Source organism: Lytechinus variegatus, chromosome 11 (assembly GCF_018143015.1).
Source record: "Lytechinus variegatus isolate NC3 chromosome 11, Lvar_3.0, whole genome shotgun sequence".
Classification (NCBI taxonomy): Eukaryota; Metazoa; Echinodermata; class Echinoidea; order Temnopleuroida; family Toxopneustidae; genus Lytechinus; species Lytechinus variegatus.
Window position 1 is genome coordinate 25502206 of NC_054750.1, and position 25050 is coordinate 25527255.

General features: G+C 36.8%; 1 protein-coding gene across 14 annotated transcripts; it reads left to right on the forward strand.

The window, feature by feature from the left end:
• LOC121423736 lies at positions 1 to 24841 on the forward strand. Of its 14 annotated transcripts, XM_041619194.1 has the most exons (13): positions 1 to 131; positions 6324 to 6403; positions 6940 to 6981; positions 7354 to 8744; positions 9066 to 9131; positions 11787 to 11852; positions 13561 to 13635; positions 17043 to 17114; positions 17663 to 17782; positions 18772 to 18911; positions 21732 to 21851; positions 23287 to 23394; positions 24293 to 24841. In XM_041619194.1, exons 1-13 carry the CDS (start codon positions 52 to 54, stop codon positions 24312 to 24314), a joined length of 2382 nt encoding a protein of 793 aa, XP_041475128.1. In that variant the 5' UTR covers positions 1 to 51; the 3' UTR covers positions 24315 to 24841. The 14 variants fall into 14 exon arrangements, with proteins under 14 accessions (XP_041475128.1, XP_041475133.1, XP_041475131.1 ...); XM_041619199.1 differs by lacking the exon at positions 21732 to 21851; XM_041619197.1 differs by lacking the exon at positions 17043 to 17114.
• The last annotated feature ends 209 nt before the right edge of the window (positions 24842 to 25050 follow it).

The window sequence follows — 25050 nt, forward strand, 5'->3', positions numbered from 1 at the left end:
GAAGGGGGATGAGGACGACGACGACCAGGAGATGACATGATGACGATCTAGATGTTTGCTCCCAGGACGCCACAGAACGGATCGAGGAACCTACCCAGGACATCGTCATCGAAGGCAAATAAAAACCAAAGGTAAAACGTCAGATTAACAAAAAAACGAAATACCAAAGATAGCTTTTGAAAGTGAATCTGATTATCTATCTGAATCCCAGATTTAAATGAATTCTGTAACTCTGTGGAGGTTTGCAAATATCTGAACTGCGGTGCCCTCTCTGCTGTCACTGCATGAATTAACGTTTCTAGAGGAAACCCTGAGTATTTAAGTATTTGAATAAATATCAAAACAAATCTGTCAAAATGATAATCGGGTCACCTGAGTGCAACTGTTATTCTAGTCACATTTGACTGTTTTCTAGTCGTATTTTACTAGAATATAGTTATTTCTGAATCGAATCTACGTCAGAAATGTGACTAGACATATCAGTTACATCCTGCTGACTACATAACTGATCTAGTCAATTTGACTGATTTGTTTTAATAGTGTAAAGCATCACTACATGCTTCACGCTAGTAAAAAGATATTACCTTCCCTCTATATCCTATCATCGCGGTAATTTCGCAACCGAATAGCGTAAAGGAGAATGAAACCTTTAGAACAAGCTTGTGTGAAAACAGAAAAACCAAAGAAACAGATCAACGAAAGTTTGAGAAAAATCGGACAAATAATGAGAAAGTTATAAGCATTTGATATTTCGATCTCTAATTATACAGAGATCCCACTAATTGGCAATGTGACAAAGATGTGTGACGTCACTTTTAAAATGTCAGGTGTTTGCGATCTGACATAAGGGTCTGCAGTTATGATTACTACATTAAATGCAAGAGAAAAAAAAAAATATTAATCTCAATTCTGAATGAATCTAAATGATTTATTTACTCGGGAATGGCTTCAGTATTAATATCTCGATGTAAGAAAATATTTGATTATATGAAATAAAACTCGTAAATCAGGTGGGAACCTACATGAAATGACTACGATTGCGTTTAATGATACACAGTCTGTCAGAAAAAACTATAATTAATGTGGAAATGTAGATGCCAATTAATGAAAGTCGACTTTAAGAGCAATTTACGTATAGGCTTGCCATATATGCTTTTCAACAATATCAGGTGCGAAGCGTGTTCGTCAGGGTTAGATAGCAAACAATAGTCTACTATCGATCGCTCCTTTCTAGTATTGCTATTACGTAATGACTGTTGTCCGCAAGACAATCGGATACATGGCGCGGGACAATTAGGACAATAATAAGAGAAATGGCCCTTGGGCTCCATATAGATTTGGGGGTGAGCAGGTCAGTGTTGGTGCATTTATCTGTATAAACATGGCATTCCTGATTGTAATTATTTCTACCTTGTTTTGACAGTATTAAACGATCACGTCGGAATCAGTGTGAAAACAACTCGATTGTTAGAAGATAGGATGTATATCTACGAAATCACTGGAATAAATACCGGTAACATTATGGTAAAAACATATCAATTTGACAAAATGAAACAAATGCAAAACGATTAAATCCACCGACGACAAGGTAACTTGTTATATGACCATATAGGCTTTCCATTTAGGCTTTTAGACGTGCCCAAAATTCATTGCGAATGTGGAACTGCATATATATTCATAAACGCATCAATATATTTTAACGTAGTTTTAGAAAAGATATTTATATGGTAATAAATGACTTTAAATGCTATACATGTATTTAGAAACCATCAACTGAATGTAGAAAATGTAGGCCTATTGACATGACTGATGTTTCATAGTTTCGATCATGGTTACGTGGTATAAGCTCAACATCAAGAGAGAGTGAACTTTTCTGTCCAAGACCTATAAAAGGGCATGACTTTATATGTCATTCAAGTCCCATTTTTATTCCATGACCATCGGCAAATCGATTTAGATGGGCTAATACAGCAGTCAAGTCTGCGGTATAAGTTATCAGACATGTAAGGGGGTTTGGGTCTTTAAAGATTTTTTCATTTGATTTCATTTCATATGGACAATTAAACATACTTTGTCTAGTAGATCGATAAAATGTAATGTTTGATAACATCATCTTCAGTACTGCACGTCAGTCAGTCATAAGTCATTAAGTATAGGACATAGCTTGTCCAAAAGCAAAAAAAGGTTGTTTGTGCACCAGCTCGAATTCGTTGCTATGTCGGTATACTCGATATACACCGCCACGTGTCCTACAAGAATGCATATACCACTCTCCTTTGACATTAAATTGATACAACGTCAAGTGTGACTCTCCCAGACCCCGGTGTTAAATGGGCACATGTACCTGGTAGGTTGAGAAAGCCAATTATGTTCTACCCAGCAGTTGAGCTTGAAAATATTGAAAGCTCCATCTGGAATGCCCCCCCCCCCCGTGGAGTGGGGGTAGTGCATTTTGATTGCGGGCAAAGACAAATAACAATGACTGGCGTAATATGAGTGCCTCACTCTACTCCTACACAAACTAGCGAACTATGGGATAGATGGCTCGATACACAAGTGGCTTACATCCTTCCTAACACACAGGGAGATGACTGTTGTAGTTGATGGAGAGCATTCCGACCCAGAAGAAGTAACATCAGGAGTGCCGCAGGGGACAGTGCTCGGACCCTTGTTATTTCTATGCTACATCAACGACCTCCCTGATGTCGTCCAGTCACAGGTTCGCTTATTCGCATATGACTGTGTGCTGTATAGACAGATTAAGTCTCAACGAGACCATCATAAGCTGCAGCAGGACCTTACTGCATTAGGAAGCTGGGCATCCACCCGGGGAATGAGGTTCAATGTTGGCAAGTGCGAAGTTATAAGTATAAATGCCCAAACCTCATACTTTTACACCATAAATGACTGTATACTTAAACATGTATCTCAACATTCATATCTTGGAGTAACACTAGCCGAAAATCTGAAGTGGTCACCCCAGATCAACAAAGCTGTGAGGAAGGCAACCTCTGTCCTTGCTTTACTCAGAAGGAACCTAAGTTTCTGCCCAGAGAATTGCAAACGCACAGCATATATTGCACTAGTCAGATCTATCCTGGAATATGGTGCATGTGTCTGGGATCCCTATCTTCAGAAGGACATTCAATGTCTGGAGAAAACACAGCGTAGAGCAGTACGGTTCATCTGTGGCGACTACAGCTCTCGAGAACCAGGCTCGATTACCAAGATGAGAGAGAATCTCAACCTGCCTACTCTTGCCTCAAGACGCCAAGTCCTGAAACTTACATCCTACTTCAAAGTGGTCGAGGGGTTGGTTCCTGCCCTTCCTGTTGATAAATATCTTATTAAAGCAAGACCCAAACGTAATATCAAAGCTAAGAAATTTGTATACTTTGATGCTACTAATGTGGTAGAGAAACAAGACATTGTAACACAGAGCAGTAAAGAAATTATTTTTTTGTGAATACAACGTTGGCCTGGAATCAACTCCCTAACGAAGTTGTCAGCAGTACATCACCAGAGGTGTTTAAAGCCAAGATCGAGGAAAGCCACCTACGTTTCGACTAAACTCATTTGTGCCCTCTTTTAACCCGGTGCATTATACCAAATGGTCCTGCACTGTATTACATCCAGATGATTATGTAAAGCACATATAACGATATCCCGATGCATGCGTTCTTGGTAACAGCACTGTATGAAATTGAAAAATTGAAATTATTATCATTTCAATATCAATTAGTGGCTAACTGCCTCAAAGGCGTACTGATTTGACCCCATGTAAAAATGTTAACATTTTCAAGCCCCTATATTTTTTTACCGGAGAGGTTCACTTTAAGAAAAAAATGGTCCTCGTTTGCATTTTTCCAATATCATGTCAAAGGAAGTCTGACAGGCCAAAAAAATGTATCTATAAACACAGTCCATCGCTAAAATGTTTTCGTACATTGTAATATTCTTCGTTTCATTGTGACAAATGCCACCAATTAATTAATTCGAAATCGAACATTTTTATCCCCCAACGCGCAAATCAATCCATGGACCCCTGCTCATAATAATACAAATACAAATAAATCCATGATTTCTCTCACTAAGGATACATCATACAGAGGATATATATTGAAACATTTTCATTTCATTGCCTCCTATTAATTAATTCGAAATCGATTTTTTTTATCCCCTGACGTGCAAATCAATCCCTGGATCCCCTTGCTACAAATACAATTAAATCTATGATTTCTCTCACTAATGATAAACCATACAAAGGAAGAATCTTTGCCCTCGCATTATCATCAAATCCTTTGTACTCAAATCATGACTCGCATATCACGCTCAGTCACACCAACGAGAACGACTCCAAACCGACCGATGGTATGCAATTGGAAATAACGTAATAGCTTCGATCGGTCTGGAGTCGGGCTCACCGGTTGTGACTGCGGCAGTATGCAGTGAAAAATAAAGGTCATTATCGATTAGTTACATGAAATGTCATTGGCGTCGAATTTGCGGTGTCAGTATTGGCAGTTAATGACAAGGATAATTGCTAATACACACATACGTGAGATCGATCGAAACGTTAGACTTGCAGAAGCAGCAACTTTACCTCAAATTATTCCGAAGTAAAATGCGGTTGTGGATGCTTTGAAATGTGGTAAGAACAAAAATACATCGATTTGCAGTCGTATTTCAATATTTTTCGGGTAAATATTGTATTGATTATTTACTAATAGTTGCAGTCGTAATGCATGATCTACGCTACGCTGGACCGCATACGCTAATGAATGACTTTATATCATGCACTCTAAAAAAGAAATCAGTCAAAAATGACTAGTTAATAGGGTCAGCTGGGAGCAACTTATAATCTAGTCATATTTGGCTATTTTCTAGTCGTATTTTACTAGAACATAGTTATTTCTGACAAGAATATACGTCAGAAATGTGATCATCAGTGATTGTCATATCAGTTGGAACCAGCTGACTACTTGTCTAGTCAATTTGACTGATTTGTTTTAAGAGTGTGGGTGTATTATAAACACTGGCATACATATGGGGGGGGCTCAGGGGCATGGCACCCCAAAAGCTCTACGACCAAGAACAACACAAATGAGAACAGGGAGAAAAGGAAATATAAGGAAACGAATTATGGTAAGATAAGATGTATTTTTTATTTCATATTTTGTCAACATCTATCACATCATTAGGTTTTTAATTTGTAAAAAAAACACGTTCGATTGTTTCGCTCGCTCGGGACTTTCACAAAATTCACACACGCCTAATTGTTGTGCCTCCTCGAAATTGTGGGCTCATTACGCTTCTGATTATAAAGAACGTTACTTTCTATTTATACAGTGACTGAACTTCTGTACATACTAATGTTGTGTATATAATCAGTCTGTTAATCTAAAATCACACAGCAAGAAATGTATATGCACCTGCGTGTGAAAACTGTATATGTGTGCGAGTCAAATTGTAAATGCATATATAAAATGCAAATATAATGGAGCCAACCTGTAAATACATATCAATCGAATGGTTAAACAAAATGCACTACATAAAGGAATCGGTGTGCCGTTACATAGTAACTCGACACTTATACGACTGAACGTCACGTTTCGATCTTTGTTTGGCAGTTTGATGTGAAAATAGTAGCATGTTAAAGGCATGCGTCAACATTACAAAGGTCTTATTTCAAAATAGACTGATCTTTGATTCATGTTGTAATTAATATTATTTATATGGATTAAAACAAATATGAAGAAAAAAATCGTGCCAACACTAACAAAATATCTCTAACTGAAAAATCATCATTCACATCTGGGAAGATTGATATTAATGTTTAGAATCAAATTAAGAAGGGGTTTCCAGTCACTTTATATTTCAATTCTTTTATTCACTAAATAATGGGTTTTCGGGCACAGCTTTTTTTCTGGGCTTCAATTTTTATAACACAACACATACACAAGTTACAAACGGCAGTGTTTCTCAGAGTTTTAGGGAATCCCATAGTGGAAGCTCAAATTTGTTTCACTTGGGTGCCAGAAGATAAATAGGTACCCCGAAAACCGAGTAAGCGGTGAGACCGGCCTTTATGCATCTCAATTCTATATCCTATAGAGTCTTGAATTCTGAAATATGCTATTGTTTTTAAAGAATTGGCCCATATTTTAATCCCACCAGTGAAAATGCTACCAAATCGCGATCAATCTCGTCAAGATAGAGATTTGCTTTTCATTTCCAGTGATTCCACCCGAGTTTCTCGATTTATTCATTTTTCATTTGTTGTTATTATAATTGCTTTTTATCACTGATTTTTTTTATTACAGCAAACCAAGATGTGAGGCTTGGGTTCCCCTTAATGGATGGGAGCAGAGTGATGATGCCGAGAGTGATGTCTTCTACCTAGGTAAGAACACCATTCCCCTTATCAGCCTATCACCTCCCCCCCCCCCCTTCCACCACTATGATCAACACTGTCTAATTCCTCGACCACCTTGAGTAAAAACAACTCAAGTTCCACAATCCCTATCCAATGAACAATTATTTAATCATCTACAATGTAATAATAATGGGCTCCTCGAGACATCCTTACTAATCATGTGTTTATACAAACAGAACAAAAATCTTAATAATTCAATTCGTATATCAAGAGCCTCAAGTGGTATGTATGAAGATTATTCTTTACCATGCCTATGCAGGGGTATAATTCAGACTAAAAGCTATGTGATTTTTCACCTGAACGTATCCTCCCCCTCCCCCCCCCCAAAAAAAAAAATGTTTAAGAAGTTGTGGCTTTGAAACGGCTTACAAATAACTCCAGATAAAATTTACTCATCTTTATAATTAGGCCAACAGACCAAATTTTCCTTTTAATGTTCACTTACAAAAATATCAGTCTGAACTTAATTATTGTTTAACGATATCATTTTTCTCTTTCTACAGCCATAGATGCCTGGGCCAAAAGAAACTCGAAGATTAAAGCAGGTGAGATATTTTGGATGTTTGCTATTTCTAATTGAATATAATGACTTGGCTTTGATGAGCATTTAATGAGAGGGTAGTCCTCGTCGAAAATCATCCAGTATGATCGAATGACAAAATATAATAATAGAGCATTAATTGGATCATCTCATCGCACGAGTTTACTATCAACTTCAATAATTACCACAGATGAATTGTCTTCAGAGACGGCATTATGTACCTGCTCGTAGATCATGACAAATCCACGAATCCTAGGTCAAAATTGTGAATATTCTTACCCGGTCTTTGGTTGCCATAAATAATTATCCTACCGTTCCACCGAATGGCAGTCTTTGTATAAGATGTAATGAAACCACTTCCTTTCGATTATTTCAGATGCTCCAAAAGGGGTTCCTTCCTCCAAGCTATGGGAGCCTTTCCTCTGCACAACTGACAACCAGTGCACCGGCATTCTGGATTTTGAAGCTTTCGTGAATGTCAGCCTGAGCCTGCACAAAGACATTGACGTGAAGCAAGAAGAATGTCGGCAAAAGGAAAGCAACGGCACAGACCTTAGCAATGATTCAAGTAAAACGACCAAAGCAGAAGCCAATGATGATGGTATTGGGAATGAGGTTGCCAAAGTCAAGATCCAGGATGAACAACCTAGCGAAATTTGCCAATCGGACAAGAAAGAAAATGATCAATCAACCAAAGAGGAGAAATGCAATGAGGACGAGAAAAGGACGAATCATTTGAACAAGACGGCCGGTACTGATACTAACAAGGATGACAACTCGTGCAAGAAGAAGATTGTCCACTTGGACATACCGGACAAAGTTACAAGGGATTTTAGAAATGTAGAGCACAAAGATACCCAGTCCTCAGAAAACCTTGGTTTGGTCAGCCATGATCCTGGACCTTTGGAGGGTGCGGATGGTGAGGCAATCAGCAGTGAAAGTGTACCTGACTGGAACGCACGCAATGGTACTTCCCACAGCGCCCCCGTGTCTCGAACGCAGCAGAGAGAACCGTTAAAGAGACGTCTCGGGTCAGCAGGGACCAAATCTGCAGAGGACAGACTTCGAAGAGCAGCTCTTAAGAAGGCCACAAAGACCAAGGTGAACTCAAAGAAAGTGTCGGTCACAGCCAACCCAGTAAAGATCTCGTACGCACATGCTGGTAACGCTCGACCGGGTATCTTTGCTGGTGAGTTACTTATGGGTGAGACATCTGACAGCGCTGAGAACACTCAAATTGAATCGCAAACAGATGAAACGCCGAGGAGGATCTCACTGGATAATCGGTTGTTGATCGAGGAAGCCATCAAAGACTCGAAGAAAATCGACTACATGACAAAGACTTCTGTGGTCAGCATTGGCGACCTCTTATCCACTGCACCCCGTCTCGAAAGGCGGCTGGGGAAACAAAGTAAAGGTCGTGAATCCATGTATGCTGCCATGGCGAACGAAAACGAAGATGCTTCCTCAAGAGACTCCTTTGGTACATTGTCTTCATCTCCTAGGCCGCCTGAAGACATCAGATCACCCTCTTCCTCTAGTCTTCCACCTGTCCCGGTGACGAGCAGACAAACCACACCGGTAAGAGATGTCCACTCGTCGGAGGGGCGAAAGCCTGGTTCCAAGCAGGCAGTAAACCTCCACTCCGCCAAGATCCCTGTTATAAGCTACCGAAAAGGGGTAAGCAGGGATTTTGAAGAGGACGAGGAGGGGGATAACGCCAATCGAGAAAGGGAGACGGATCTGGCTGATGTGCGTTATATCAAGGTAAGTCAGATCGTTTGATGTAGCATATTTTATCAGCTACTACTTAAACTGTTTTTCTTTGTAGGCTTACTTTTCCAGTCGTAAATGTTGATCATGACTATTCTTTTCACTTAAGTGATTCACAAACCTATATGTTTGTTTATTTACAGTCATCGTCCAACTGTCAAACCTACCATCATTATGTTGAACTATCTCTACACTAATCATTATTTTGATGATTTCCTTCAATCACAACCTTAGAAGTCTTACTGAATTAGTGGTAAATTTCGATTAAATCTAATTATTTCCATTGCCTGTATCCACAAACTGAACTTAATTCAGTATACCGACAGCATAATGAGTGCAATAGAAGAATCTACTGTGGACATGGACAAAAACTTAGACAGTGTAAGTTAACGATTGTGTTCATGTTTATTTCTGCATATTAACCATTATGTGAACACAATATTGCTAAGTACACACTGAACACGATACTGGGTCCGTTGCATAAAAGTTGCTATTAAGGTGACGTTGCCAACCAATGGTAACTTTCATGGGGTCCTTGATTTTGATTGGCTGATGAGCATTGTTACAATGGTCGTCACAAATGGATGGCAAAGTTAGCATAATAGGAACCTTTATGCAACGGGACCCATGTCATGCCAGGAATTTGAAATTACTATAGATTTCTGAAATCCTTGCGACTGTGTTCATGAATATTTCTGCATATTAACTCTTAAACGTGTATATTAATTTGTTAAGTAAAGTCACTTCAAGGTTCTCTTTCGCACGGGATAATGCAATTGCATGCTCAAAATGTTATGTATGATTTACCAAGTTGACAATAGACAGACCGACATCGTATCGACAACAGAAAGACAAACATTAGATGAACAACATACATACATCTGCTCGACAACAGACGGACAGGCATCAGGTCGTTATCAGACCAAAATCACATCTACCCCAGACAGACCGAGGCGCATCGACAACAGACAGACCGACATTATATCGCCAACAGACAGACTGACATCGGATCGACAACAGACAGACTAATATCACATCGACAACAGACAGACATCAGATCGACAACAGACAACCAACAATACATTGACAACAGACAGATCGACAACAGACAGACCGACATTACATAGATCGGCATCACAGTGACAATGGACAGACAGACATCAGGTCGACACCAGACAGACTGACATCACATCGACAATGGAACAGAATGACATCAGATCGACATCAGACAGACTGACATCACATCGACAATAGACAGAATGACATCAGATCGACAACAGACGGACCGATATCAGATCGACAACAATTACAGACATCAGACGTGACAATAGACAGACCGACATTATATTCACAACATGCATATACCCACAAGAGATCAAAATAAGAGTGTCAGAGCGATAGCGTGTTTGAAAGAAAAGAATATCCGTCGTCCTTTTGTGAAACAGTGGTATCAAGTAACTTATAACACCCATTTGCCTATTGCAAAGCACTTTGTTAATCATTGACCGTCTCACTTGGTATTTGGAGGTCCCTTTTGAAGGTTTTTTAACTTATGCACATGATTTCACTATACTTTCGGTCGCACCTTACAGGCACTGAACACCTCAGTAAGAGTTGCCTGGCTACGACTTGGCACTGTTTACATAGAAAGTTATACCGACGCGTTGGTCCAAGCCAGAATTATTACATTTTGTACCATCTGCTCCAAGAACAGTTTTATTCAAGAAAATTATGATCTACAGTCTCCTACCCATTTAATCTAACTGTAATTTATATGTATGATAAAATGTGGTGATAATCAATTTATTTCTCATAAGTAGAGATAGTCTGACTCTTTCGAATTGGAATCGACATCAGTTTGTCCGTCATTAGCTTGCTTTCTCATTATGACTATATTAAAAATACAAATTTAAAGTGGTTATGAAGTTGGAGTTATAAAATTAAGAAATATGATTTTATTTTGTAATTTTGTTTTGTTTTGAAAATGATTATTAACCATCTCAATAAACAAATTGTCACAATGCAACGAATGAAATGACAAATCGTTCATATTCATACGACCATTGTTGATCGAAAATGATTATCCATTTTTTTCCTATTTCATGTCATTCTTAATGAATTTTATTCACTCTGGAAGGCTGTGTTCTACCCCAATATATTCCCCCAACAGTTTACAAACTTCTCAAATTCACTCTTCATTCTCTGACACGTTTTATTCATACACTGCAAAAACTCCGGTGTTGATTTAACACCAGCCCGTAATCTCTATATGTCCACACCAGAAAAGTGTTAAACAACACCGGTTTGGTATTAGTCGAACACCAGATAGGTGTTTATACAACACCAATTACTTTTTAAAACAGCATCGGTTTGATTCCAAACTGGTATTGTTTCAATGCTTCTCTGATGTGGACGGATTCCCGGCCGGTGTTAAATCAACACCGGAGTTTTTGCAGCCTACGTTTTTAAGCACAAAAGCACATGATTGTTTGATGAACGCATTTGAACTATGAGCACCGATCAAATTAACAGGGTTTTTTTATCTTGTTAAAACTCGGCCTCTAACAACATGACACCTTTTTCACGGTGTCTCCTCATAATACATGTAGCAAGTATATGCATATTGGTTTACTATATTGATGATTTTATATTTTTTCAACAAAAGTACAAAACTATGTATTATTAATTGTAACACATACATTTACAACCGAATACATTCAACGGTGAAGATGAAGATCATGAAAAATATGTTGCGATATTGTGGTTTATCATGATTATATTACCTTAACTTTACATATACGTATAGAGTATAATCATGCATGCAATAGTACGTATAGAGTATTGTCATGCATGCATAGTACGTATAGAGTATTGTCATGCATGCATAGTACGTATAGAGTATTGTCATGCATGCATATATATATCATTCTGTTTTACCATGAATTTTTCCTTTTCTTGGGTAGCTTATTTTAGATCAATGCATGTATTATACTTTTGTATTCCTGCATCTCTTTCCTTGGTATATTCACTGACCAGAGGCTACTCAAGTCCGCTCTGTCACGGGGAAAGTCTCGGGTGCACTCGGCTGATCATGTCCGTCAGGTACAGGGCTTTTCTTTTCTCCTCTATCACGTCTATGTTACAGTCCCACCAACGAAACGGATTCCAAAGCGATCTCTGGTACGCCATTTGAAATAACGTTACAGATTTGATCGGTCTTGAGCCGGTTGCGTTGATGTGACTGTGGCATGATATTGCCCGTTGCAAATGATGCGTCTTTTAACTTGCGCCAATAGCCTTGTCATGATCCCTGCTACATTCATGCGTCAATTTGAATGCGTCATGAATGGGGAGTCCGTTTAACAAGCAGCATAGCGACACCCAGTTTTAGTAAAAAAAAATCAATTACTGTTCTGCTGGTTTTAAATTGGACATGTTTCTTTTTTATTTTCTAGTAGGTACCTCTTTTATCAAAGGTTGCGTGCACCAAATCGAAGTGGCAGTTTTTCAACGACGCACTGTTTGCAACGGGTGTACTAATTTCTTATTCCATTGAGTAGACATTTGCTTTTGTTTTCATCCCATTTCATTTGGTGGTTTTCGTTCGCATTCTTGTCATTCTTATATTTCGGTTTATTTAAAACTCGAACAAGTACTCTCCGTTTTATTCTGTTATCTTTTCCTGCTTCCCTTCTTCACTCAAATCTTGCCACTGCTTTTCTTCATGCACCATTAGCCTGGTTCACCATGGTTACATGTCACGCTACGATGGCGGCCTTCTCTCTTGCTCTTCATAATATTATACCACCAGCTCCTAAGATTCTTCCTTTTCTCTTTTTTTTCCTATACAACTAAGAATAAGGAATACAATAAATGTTACATCTCTTTCATTGTGTATTACTTTTATATGATTCATACACCCCCCCCCCTCCCCTTGAGTTTGATGCACATTACAGTAAGGCAAAGAATTTTATATATGTCAGGTATCCATATATCAGGAGTTATACGGATTTCTGACACTCGAAAATCAAATATTTTAATACAGTTTGGTGAATTATCTGTCTGATTAACGATATTTGTGAAGACTGACCAGTGTATTCATGGTATTGGTCAGAAATGTATGTTCCAGAAATCTGGTAGATTTTGACCAATGTGTGGTCGGACTATGTTGGGTAATTAATCAATCTCTGTAAGAGTTTATGACAAGATTTTGAACTTATACATTCTTGCTATATAGTATGTCATAATTTTAACGCGTGAAAATAACTAAAGTCTAATATTTGAAAATTGTTGTTTTCAATACTTTTGCACACGTTTTGTAGTTAGTATTATAACGTGAGAGCTGATTTAGTCTGTAATCACACTCCCTTCGCAGTGAATCCTTTGGGGTTTACTGTATACAATCCTTATAGAGTGCATTATAGCTCTTTTATGGAGTGAATTGTGTATCTTTTTTTTACACTTTTACTCAAAACAGGCTAAAATCCGCTCTCAAAAGATGCAAATATCGCTCCAAAAGGAGTAGTCTCTAGTCTCGCTCCGAGAGAAGTGTGATTCGGTATTAGATCAGCTCTTGAATGTAGCCTATACAGAGTATGGTCAAGTTGCTCATCATGAAGAATGACGTGAAATAACTTAGCTAATTTCGCTTCCGAGTTTTATCAAGAGATTTTACTTTTTATTTGCCAAAAGGTTTTTTTTAACTTTTTTAACACTCAGAGTGTTTTTCAGCAGTCGTAAATCTAACTTCTGTAACAGTTGAGGGTTTAGAAATATCTGTAACCATAGCAACCGTGTCCTTATTCCCAAGATTCCACAGGTAAACGACACAACAACTCAGCAAACAACGAAATCGGGCGGGAAAAAAGATGAGCAAAAATCAAAGGTAGATTGTTTGCCATGTCGGATGATGGTTGGCATGTGGACGCACTAACGCACTCACAAAATTCATTTTAATACACAAAAACCCATTTTCATTTTGATTTTGAAATGAATTGTTTTACACCGATTAACGCATTTTCACCTCCACTACACAGTTCCATAATTCAGCTCATTATCCAATATTTCATAGGCAGCTCACTGTCCAATATTTTATAGGGCTATGTTACATACACCCTTTACATGACCTGTGGAATAATTTTGATTCCCAAATCCAATTTTATATCAGATCGGATCTTAAATTATCATTCAGTACTACAGAATGTTTATATTTCATGTATATTAATGTAAACTCTCATGAAAATCCGGTCAATATGCACCAGTTTGCACAATAAACCTCTTTTCGAATGAAAAGAACTTATCAGAAGTTCCTTTTGCACATTCTCCAGTAAACATTGACATTCTAATATGTTTCCCCCTAATGATCTTTATAGATGTTAAGTGATCTTGGGTTGTTCTAACGGTTAAGTGCCAAATCGTCTACTGCCAACTCGTCCACTCACCACATGGACTACCTTCATTTAGTCTAATGCCATTCCGTCCCACTTTTCGTCGAACAACCATTTGGTCCAATAACCATTTGCTCCAATCATCACTTCGTCAAATCACCAGTTCGTTTCGCCTCATAACCAGTTGCTTTGGCCTAATATCCATTTAATTTTCATTCATTTCTCCCAGTTAACACTTAGTCAAATTAGACCAAATGGTATATGGACTAAATGGCTATTGGACCAACTGGTTATTAGACGAAATGGTGACTAGCTGAAATGGAAATAGACCATGTGGGTAGGGGACGAACTGGTGGCAGACCAAATGATAGTAGACTAGTTGGTAATTGGACGAATTGGCAAATTGACCCATTAAAAATAAACCGTTCTAACATGTTTCGTGTGCTTCACAGCGAGTAATTTGTCAGAATATCAATTATCACTGGTCGGTTGATTTCATCATGGACATGATGGGGGTTTGATTTTATTAACCTTATGATGTGTGAAAGGTTATTTTTACCACCATGGCTGACTTATCCATATTTATTTTTAGTTTAATATTTTTTCTTGATGAATTTCAACACGTTCTGAGGTCATGGTCACATCGAAATTTTATTGCTGATCAATCAATCATCAATTGTATCGAGCCATATTCAATAGAAAAAGTATATTTGCTTTCGAAACGATAAAAGCTGTCAGACTTGTTGAAATATGGCGTGGTAAAACCGCGAGTGTAGTTTATTACCCAACCATGGCAACAAACACGGAACTGACGGTTTAGGGGATATTTTCGTTGTCATTCATCTGCTCATGTAAAGAATTACGAGTTCATTTCATGAAAAGTAAGACCCTTTTCACACAGGATTTTCTTAACCCGGACTATCGCTAACCCCGTACTATCCTTAACCCCGTACTATTTTTTTTCCTTTTCACACATGCCAAATTGTTATTGCTAACCCCGGATAAGGAATGCTTGCTTTTCACACACGAAACTCACTAACCCCGGACTAGTGGTTTTTGTCGATCATTCGTAGTACAAGTACTTCACTCGTACACTTTTTACACACGCTAAAATTTCCTTAACCCCGTACTATAGGTGGGGCTAAATTGCCATTTAGCCCCAGCCCACTTTCATTTTACACTAGCGATCTTAACCCCGTACTATCGCTCTTAGCATCGCAATTGCTGGGATAACCCTGCTTTTTTGCAAGGCCAAATAATCCCGTACTAAAGGTGGGGTTAGCCCACTTTGCAAAAATGCTGTGTTAAAAGAAAGTGGGCTAAGCTTAACCCCGTACTATAGGTGGGGCTAAATGGCAATTTAGCCCCACCTACAGTACGGGGTTAAGGAAATTTTAGCCTGTGTAAAAAGGTATAAGAGTAGTTTCATCTGGGGACATTAATGTTTTGTTATTGCTGATTTGTCTGTTTTGCAATTTTACCAACACATACTAAAAACGTGCTCATTGTGGATGCATCGTTATAATGTTCATTATTGTATTTTATAAATGAAATATTTATCATCATATTTTCCGTAGATCGGCATTTATTTTAGCCCGAGATATTTTATCACTCAACGCGCAAAAGTGAAAGACCTAAAGGACAAGTCCACCCCATCAAAATTTGATTTAAACAAAAAGAGAAAAATTCATCAAGCATAACACTGAAAAATTTCATCAAAATTGGATGTAAAATAGGAAAGTTGTGACATTTTATGCACATCCTGGTTAGAATGCAAATGAGTGGACTGATGTCATCACTAACTCACTATTTCTTTTGTATTTTATTGTATGAAATATTGTAATTTTCTCCTCATTGGATGATGGAACAAGTCTTATCCATGAATATAGGGGATGGCAATCTTTTATTTTCATATTTCATGGTTCAGTCAAGCCGGTCCTTAATGTGAAATCTGTAAAGATGAAAATATGGTATAATTCAAACGATAAAAATAAAAAGAAATAGTGCGTGAGGGACATCCTCGACTCTGATTTGCATTTTGCCAAATTGTGCATATTCAATTGGTTTGTGAATAATCAGCGAAAGAATCAGACCGATACTGGTCTAACACTAATTGGTGTTTCTTAAATGCCAAACTGGTGTTTCAACACCTCTCTGGTGTGGACCGATATAAATACCAGGCTGATGTTAAATTAACACGGTCGTTTTCGCAGATACCATGTGGGTGTTTCATAAAGCTGTTCGTAAGTTCAGAGCGACTTTAAGAACGACCGGTGATCCTTTGGTGATCCTTGCTTGCATGGGCGGAAATCCCAGGGGGACAGAGGGGACGTGTCCCCCCTACTCAAAATAGTAGGGGGACACAATATCAAATGTCCCCCAAATATTTTGGGTCTTTGGTGATGCTAAGAAATATATCACTCAAAAATGGGAATAAAACGTGCGTTTTGGGACGGGATGATCTTTTTTTTTGGCTTGTCAAATATATTTCGTCGAAATGACCTTAAATTTTAGGTAATAGCCCTTTTTTTGCTTGTCAAATTTTCCAGACCCTTGTCCCCCCCCCCTGCCTTTTGGGAGAGATTTCCGCCCCTGCTTGCTTGTGGTACATGGTATTGAATTGGCGACGGTTTAGCGCTTAAGAAGGGTTCACCAGTCGTTCTTAAAGTCGCTCTTAACTTAAGAACAGCTTTATGAAACGGTTGCCAAGATAACAATAAATTGACGCAAAAAAATCTGTGTGCCTTATTTGTTTTTCATTCTTACTAGACGCCTTCCTCATGTTAAAATCTTTCTTTATTTCTTAAATTTTCCTTTGCATGCTTTCCATTGTCTCTGCATGGCCTTGCTGCTTCTGGACGTAATTTTCTCCCTTTTTATCCAAAATTATTTTGGTAATGATCAGCTTCAAGTTGAATGCGATCGTGATAAAAATCGCTTAGTCTCACAAGTTCTTGGTAAACATAGATCTATGAGGGTAAGTTTGCTTCTCTCTTAACAGGCTTAACCAAACAAAAGCTCTCCTGGACTTTCTTTCTATTTTGAATTTCCATTATCGTTTGTTCTTTTCATAAATACTGTCGTAGCTTGTAAAGCTTTCCATTTCAAAAAAGAATGCGTTTTATTCTGCAGTTCTGAAAAAAAATAATGCTTGATTTTATGTTTTGAAATTATAATTGTATTATGTCATTCATTTTGTTTTACATTATTTCGTTTGAAACATCTTTTCATTCATTTAGCTTTTCATTATTCTTAACTACTGAGAACATGCACCATTTTGAAATGAACTACGATTGAAAATACGTTATTTTACGTCTGATATGATGATGAAAATCATGAAAGTACCAATTCTTCAATATGATATCAGTTGTAATGGATTTATGAGAAAAATATGTTTACTATTAGATAAGTGTAAGGTTTCATGGAAGAAAAATTGTTATTAACTTAAATGTATAGTATCCAAATCAATTGAAGAAATCATTTCCTTCTTTTCTCGATGTGTTTCTTTTTATTATTATTAATCAGCGAGGTCCACCGGCATTCCGTCCACAAAGCTTCAAGACACCTCTTCAGCGGGCGGTGGAGAATGCTCATAAAAGGATGTATGGTCAACACTATTATCTGTTCAACAACTCAGGGGCATCGGTAAGAAGATTCATTTGGAAACTACATTCTCATATTTTGAGATCATTCACAATAACGACCGTCATGTATTACATATTGTATACATGTATTCAAATAATAAAAATGTTAACATATAGGGTTGTTGATCTGTTATATATTTATACTCTTTTATGACAAATTATTTTGTATGCAACTTATATTGACAATGCTATTTTGTGAAAAATGAAGAAAGAAAATTGGGTTGATGAATTTGAATTTTCATCATGAAAATGTGCGATCAGTAACAGGGAAATTCGGCAGGCTTTAAACCAGAAATATCATGGAATAGATTTTCATATGTTAAGTACAGGGTGATTACAGAAAAAATATATAGGAACCAAAAACTTTCTGCAAGTAAGAAAATAGAGATACATTATGCCATAATAGCATTGAAGACTATTGTGCGCCTCGGAATAGAATATTTATAGATAGATGGCGCTATATAAATGTCTATTATTATTATTATTATTATTATTATTATTATTATTATTATTATTATTATTATTATTATTATTATTATTATTATTATTATTATTATTATTATTATTATTATTATTATTATTATTATTATTATTATTATTATTATTATTATTATTATTATTATTATTATTATTATTATTATTATTATTATTATTATTATTATTATTATTATTATTATTATTATTATTATTATTATTATTATTATTATTATTATTATTATTATTATTATTATTATTATTATTATTATTATTATTATTATTATTATTATTATTATTATTATTATTATTATTATTATTATTATTATTATTATTATTATTATTATTATTATTATTATTATTATTATCATTATTATCAAAATTGTAAAATGGACGTACAATAAAGGGTGTCGGTCCCAGTTTTATATGTATATCCATGCATTAACATGAAGGGAAATTACAAAAATTACGTCCGTTGCGTCACGCATTACGAGTTTTTTTTTTTTTTACTTTTAGGGTACTGAGAACGGAGAAGACATTCGCAATGGCATGGACAGTGCAAAGACTCTCCGAGCTCAAAGTGCAAACGGAGAAACAACAAATGCTTACGTCTGGAAGGAGAATATCGAGAGTCAACAGCGACACAGACGCAAGGCGTAAGTCTAAGAATGTTTTTGTAATGCAGTATGCTGGTTTTGGGGTCAAGTCCAGCCCAAGAAAAGGTTTATTTCAAATTAAAGCAGGCAAATCAAACAAGCATAATGCTGAAAATTTCATCACAATCGGATGTCCAAACAGAAAATTATGGTAATCTAAAGTTTTGCTGATTTTCACAAAACACGTATAGGTGATTATGCAAATGAGAGAGCCGGTGATATCATACACTTAACTACTTTTTTAATTTTTGATATGAATGATAGATTATGTCAATTTTTCGAGATCTGATAATGATCAAGGAGCTCCTTGCAATAATTAATACCTCGGTCACATTTACTCTACGGTGGCCGTACGGCGAGTCGAAAACAGCCGTTTGAACCTTTTTCTTCCATAGCTACATTATAGGTGGTATGATAAAACGGCTGTTTTCGACTCGCTGTACGGCCGCCGTAGAGCAAATGTAACCGAGATATAAGCCCTTCATTAAATCATAATAGGTTGGAAGTTAATGGCAATGCCAAATACTCATACAGAAAGAAATCAAGCATTTTTCCAATTTACAGTATAAGGAGGAAAATTTGCAATATTCCATAATTCAGATTAAAAAAAAAACACAAAAGATATGGTGAATGGATGATTTAATTGGTTCCCTTCATTTGCAGGATGCGCTTATAACTGTTTCATGAAGTTAATCAAAACGTTAATGTGTCATGACCTTCTTATCTTTCATCAGATTTGGGAGAAAAAAAATTATGTTTGCGCTTGGTTAATCTTTCTCATTTTATTCAAATGATCATTTTGCTAGGGTGCACTTGAACTTCTTTAATTCTTCACTGCATATTCACGATAAAAGAGTAACGGGAAGGGTTCATATCATTTTCAACCCCATTATAATTATTCACTAATCCAGTTGATATTGGTCATCGTAATAGCCTTTATGTGCATGTGTAACCTTACTATTTTATAAATTTATGAATGTAACCCTATCATTTTAATAAATTTATGAATTGATGCAGTCGCCAAATTCAATTCATATTAAATGACACCCTGAAAACATTTCGAAATTTGTCCAAGATAAAAAAACATATACACAGCAAAAACTGTGGTGTTAACCGGTGTACATAGAGGACCACACCAGTTATTTTACACCGGTGTTAAATTGGTGGTGTTAGTTTTACACCTATAGGTGTTATTACAATACATTTTGTTGTTACATTTACACTCTTTGGTGTTATGTTTAATCTCTAGGGTGTAGTTTTAACACCTCAGGGTGTGGTCCTCTATTAACACAGATTGGTGTCAGTTTTAACACCGCAGTTTTTACAGTGTATTTGGCATGCAATTTATTCAAGCAATATGAATATGGGGGAAATGGTAAGTGTTCTCAATACTAATAATTGAAATTAAATTGATCTGAGCAGGACATCCCCCCCAAAAAAGTTAAATTTGAAATCGAAATTGATCAAAACAAGAACCCCCTCCCCGCACCAGAATGAGTTAAAATCTTACTGTGACAATTTCTCCATTATTTACTCTATAATATGCTACACTATACTATACAGAGAGTTGTATTATTCTTGCATCGCATTCATGAACTATTTTATTCTTATTTTGCGCGGGCGTTGACCGCTATTCTTCAATATTCCTATTAGATGTTCTCTTGAATTTATTTTCGTTTCGATCGTCGCAATCTCTGTAGTATTCCGCATCTATTTTACATTTCATTCGATCCTTTCCTCTTCTATTCATCCATCTAGCTTACTGCTTTTCTCAAACTCGATAAGGTATTCAGCATTTTTATGATTATTGATTGTTCATTCTTTATATACAAAGGTGCAGAAAATATTGCAGGTGCTGCTGTGAAATCTGCTTAGAGTTTGCTATTAATAATATTATCAGGAGGAAAGATTGCCATAAGAATGAAATAATATCCCTTTTTATCAAATCGCTGATAATTTATAAACAAAAAATTCCTTATGAAAAGTGCGGGGTATATAGTTATGAAGTATCCACCCATAGGGGAGGGATGGGGTACGTTTCCTGTTGTGAAACGGAAAGTACTCTTAGCAGTTAGACAATACTCATCCAAGATTGGTGAGGGAAATGCCATAAATGGATTGATACACCAAACCTTAACCCCAATTGAATTAAATATGCAATGGTTTATAATATTTATGATAACCTTTCTTTTACATATTTGCATCACTAATAGATAGAATATACTAATCATTATCTGTATAGTAATAATTCATACGTATTTACTTTGGCCAGTTGCATTTCTGACGGCATTTATTATTTGCATAATCATTCATTTTTATGCTTACTTCTTATTTCATTTTCAAGTTTTGAGTTCACATCCAGAACCTTTTATGCATGCCTTTCTGCGCAGAACAGGAAAACTGGGTACAGAATTTGAAACAAATATCTGATTTTTTTTCCTCGGGGAGCCATTGGTTTAGAAACATTGGGCACTGTTATCATCTCATTTTGGTGATTGTCATTTATTCATTGGGTATATCAGTCTGTTATTCTTTTTTATATCAATGATTTAGTTTGTGACATAATGTCTATTTCACCATGGAGAATTTAATTTATGCGATCGACTTCTCAATATGCCTGATATGATTAAAACAAAGTTATCAGATATTTTGTATTGTTTTTAGATTATTTGTTGATTCTTGATATTCCGCTAATAATGTATCCTCTTCTGTACTAATAATTGCAAAAAAAAAAATAAGTATATAATCTAATTTAATCACATGACTTCCTAACTCCATTCTCATTGGCTGGCTTGCGTCACATGACTTACTAATTCCTAGGAATACAACCAGTGTACAGATCGGTGAAGTTCATGATATTCGTTGGCGACATTCGACGCACCCCCTGACCGCATTGTCATCGGTTGTCGAACATTACGTCAACCAATCACTGGGCGCCGAGTGAGTTTTTGGTGGCGTCTGTGCTGTTTTCAAGGGGTGTTTAAAAGCCTAAGCGCATGTCTGAGAGATTCTTTCTCAATTAAATTCAACCACTTTTATGTTTTTTTTTTTACTTCGACCTCAAAGATCAAAGGCTATTACCTAAAATAAAGGTGTTTTTGCACGGTTTGTTGGAAAAACACCTTTGATGAGTGACGATATGCGTTGCGAGATCAAATATACTCCAAGATTATTTGAATAAAAATAAAAAATGTTAAATTTGCTCCTACTTTCGAAATTCAGGATTGTGTGAAAAAGTATCTTCTTCCCCATCTGACGTATCTGACACAAATATGGCGCATAAATAATAATGATTGTTTGCCAAGTCTCAAAATGTGCTCAGGCTTTTCACTCCGAATTGTGCATGCTCCTTCGTCGAATCGGATATCTTCTGATCTTTTTACTTTGTGAATTAGGTTTTTTGTTGGATCTCTTTTGGTCTACGGGTTACCTACCGGTTTACTAGAATAATCAAATTTTATCATCCTAGATTGCTTGTTATCCAATCTCAACACATTACTCCAACTTTATATCGGGTAATATAAGCTGCGAATGCGCTGCACAAAATGTCAAATTAAACAAATTTGACTGAAAGTCATTTAATACAATTTGAATATTTTAGTAATCCTTTCTATCGGTGTTTCTGATTCAGCAATACTTCTTCGTTTGTGTCGTTCTTATCCATATTTCCTTTCAAAACAATGATGAAGAAGAGAATGTAAAATTGTCGATAGCATGATAAATTCTGGGTTCATCGTTTTGTCTCTTGGTGTTTGCTTTCAGCTTCGTTTTATTCAATTCCTAGCATTGATTGTTTTATTGCATGCATGAATCTACAATAGGATTTGTGTGTTTAATGATACCAATTTTAATTGAAGTGATTGCTTTTGCTCAACAAATGTCTTATTTTGCTGTTGTTTTTGTACTCAACGACACCAAACCCTGGAAACCGTCACTTTGTTTTCCAGCAGATCCATCTTCATTAATTCCATAAATATATCATCCAACTATCATCACACAACACTACCGCCACCAACACCACCACCACCACCACTATAACAACCTATAACCTATGCAGTTAAGCCAATAGAGCTGATTTGATGTGATGCCATCCCTCAAACTGGAGAGAATCGCCACACCCCACCCCATCCTGCATGTCTTGTTCTTCGAATGCCGACAAAGTCGTATTCATTCGCTTTCAAAGCAGTGTTTGAATTTGTGTTGATTACATCAAGATCCAATGCAAAATTTGTTTTGTCAATTTTAAGTGCATGCATGGAATGGTATTTGCATGGGCATGTTTTTGGTTGTTGTTCTCGGAGTTTTGCCCCTCCGTTCGTATATTCACACATATATTTTCATGATTTTTATTATCTTATTTCTCTCCGATGTCTAGCTATTCCGGAACAGAGAAGTCTCGAGCCAAGACTACGAATGGTCACGCTGGATACAACGTATCGGACTTCAGACCCAACTTCAGAAGAGATACTCTCAAAACAGAAAGGTATATGACGTCGTTGTTGATCTGGGTTTTAGGGCGCGTGTCACTGAGCCCATTTTTATCTCAAACTTAAAAATATATCCTACTTTATGGAAGATTTTGTTTTAGTATGTATTTTTTTTCTTTTGGATGACACGTGGCTGTGCTACATGAGGTGGCAATACTCTATATTGTTATAAGTCATAAAAGTGAAAATAAAAACGAGCAAAGAAAAGGCTCAACATGGTAAAGGGAGAGTTTTACAACAAAATAAAATATTCAGAAGGAGGTATACAAAACTATGCCTCTAATTTTTTAAGTATGAAAATAAGAAATACTTTGAGTCATATCATGAAAAAATCCATAGAAGTAGATATGAAATGAAATACTCCAAAACTTTGCTTTGTCCAATTGATCGTGGGCCCTGCAGCCGCTGTGCAGCGCCAGATCGACGAGGCTCTATCCCTTTAATCGTTGAACGCCAAACAGGGTAACAGCAACTCCCATCTTTTAACGTCTTTTGGTCTGACGCGGTCGGGGTTTGAACCCCCGACCTCCCGGTTGTGAGACGGACGCTCTATCAACTGAGTCAACACACCGGTCGTAATTATATGAGTATCTTTCGAATCCCACTAAATAATAGGGAATAATTATAATAAAATATATCATGTATTCTTTGTTATGTCATCTCTCGATGTCGGTTTAAATTCTCCTTAACCGTTTCATACTTCTCGCTCTCTTGTTTCGTAAAGATTTGCAAAAAATATAGTGAATCTTCTTCATCGTTCGTTTTGCAAGGACCTTCTTTTTCTTCTGAAAAGCATCTTTTACGTCTTGCGGCAGAGTTTGTCTTTGTCTGCATTAGGTCATCAAATTCACATAATTCATAACGGAGTTTTATTTTGTTTATATTGACATTCAGAAGGAAGACAATACAAAGATGACAAGATCCAAACTTGGTTCATCAGGACTAACAAACGATGCTGATGTCGGTCGAAGGCTACCTTGCAGCTGAGGGCAGTCTTCGGGTCTTCGGTGCCGCAGCCCAGTGAGGATGACTCGGTGGCTCTTGCATGCTCGGAGAAAAATCTTGATCATAATGTTGCGATATTAAGGCATCCAGAACGGCAGAATGCAAAGATTTTGCATCTTCAGACCGTGGACCTACTAGTAGGTCCATGTTCAGACATGCTTCCAAATCTTTCAGACTGAATGGTCCGTATTCTGAACTCGGGTTTAAATTAAATCTGGTTTAAAGTTGGGATTTAACTATGGATAGCCAGTCGTGGCATAAATCCCTAATGGTAGGGGTTCAATATTTCAGCTTAGGTGACTCTGAAATCATTCTGAACTGTTTGGGAAGGATATAAAGAAGATAGTTGTTATACCAATTAAGAAAGAGCACAGTAAACATGAAGCTTCAAATTTATACAAAATTTTGACGTGTTTGGCTTTCCATAATTTTAGCACAGAGTTAGACCATGGTCTAATTCCAACCCGACTTCAGAATACACTGTAAAAACTGTGGTGTTAAAACTGACACCAATTGGTGTTAATAGAGGACCACACCCTGAGGTGTTAAAATAACACCCTAGAGATTGAACATAACACCAAAGAGTGTAAATGTAACAACCATAGGTGTTGTAATAACACCTATAGGTGTAAAACTAACACCACCAA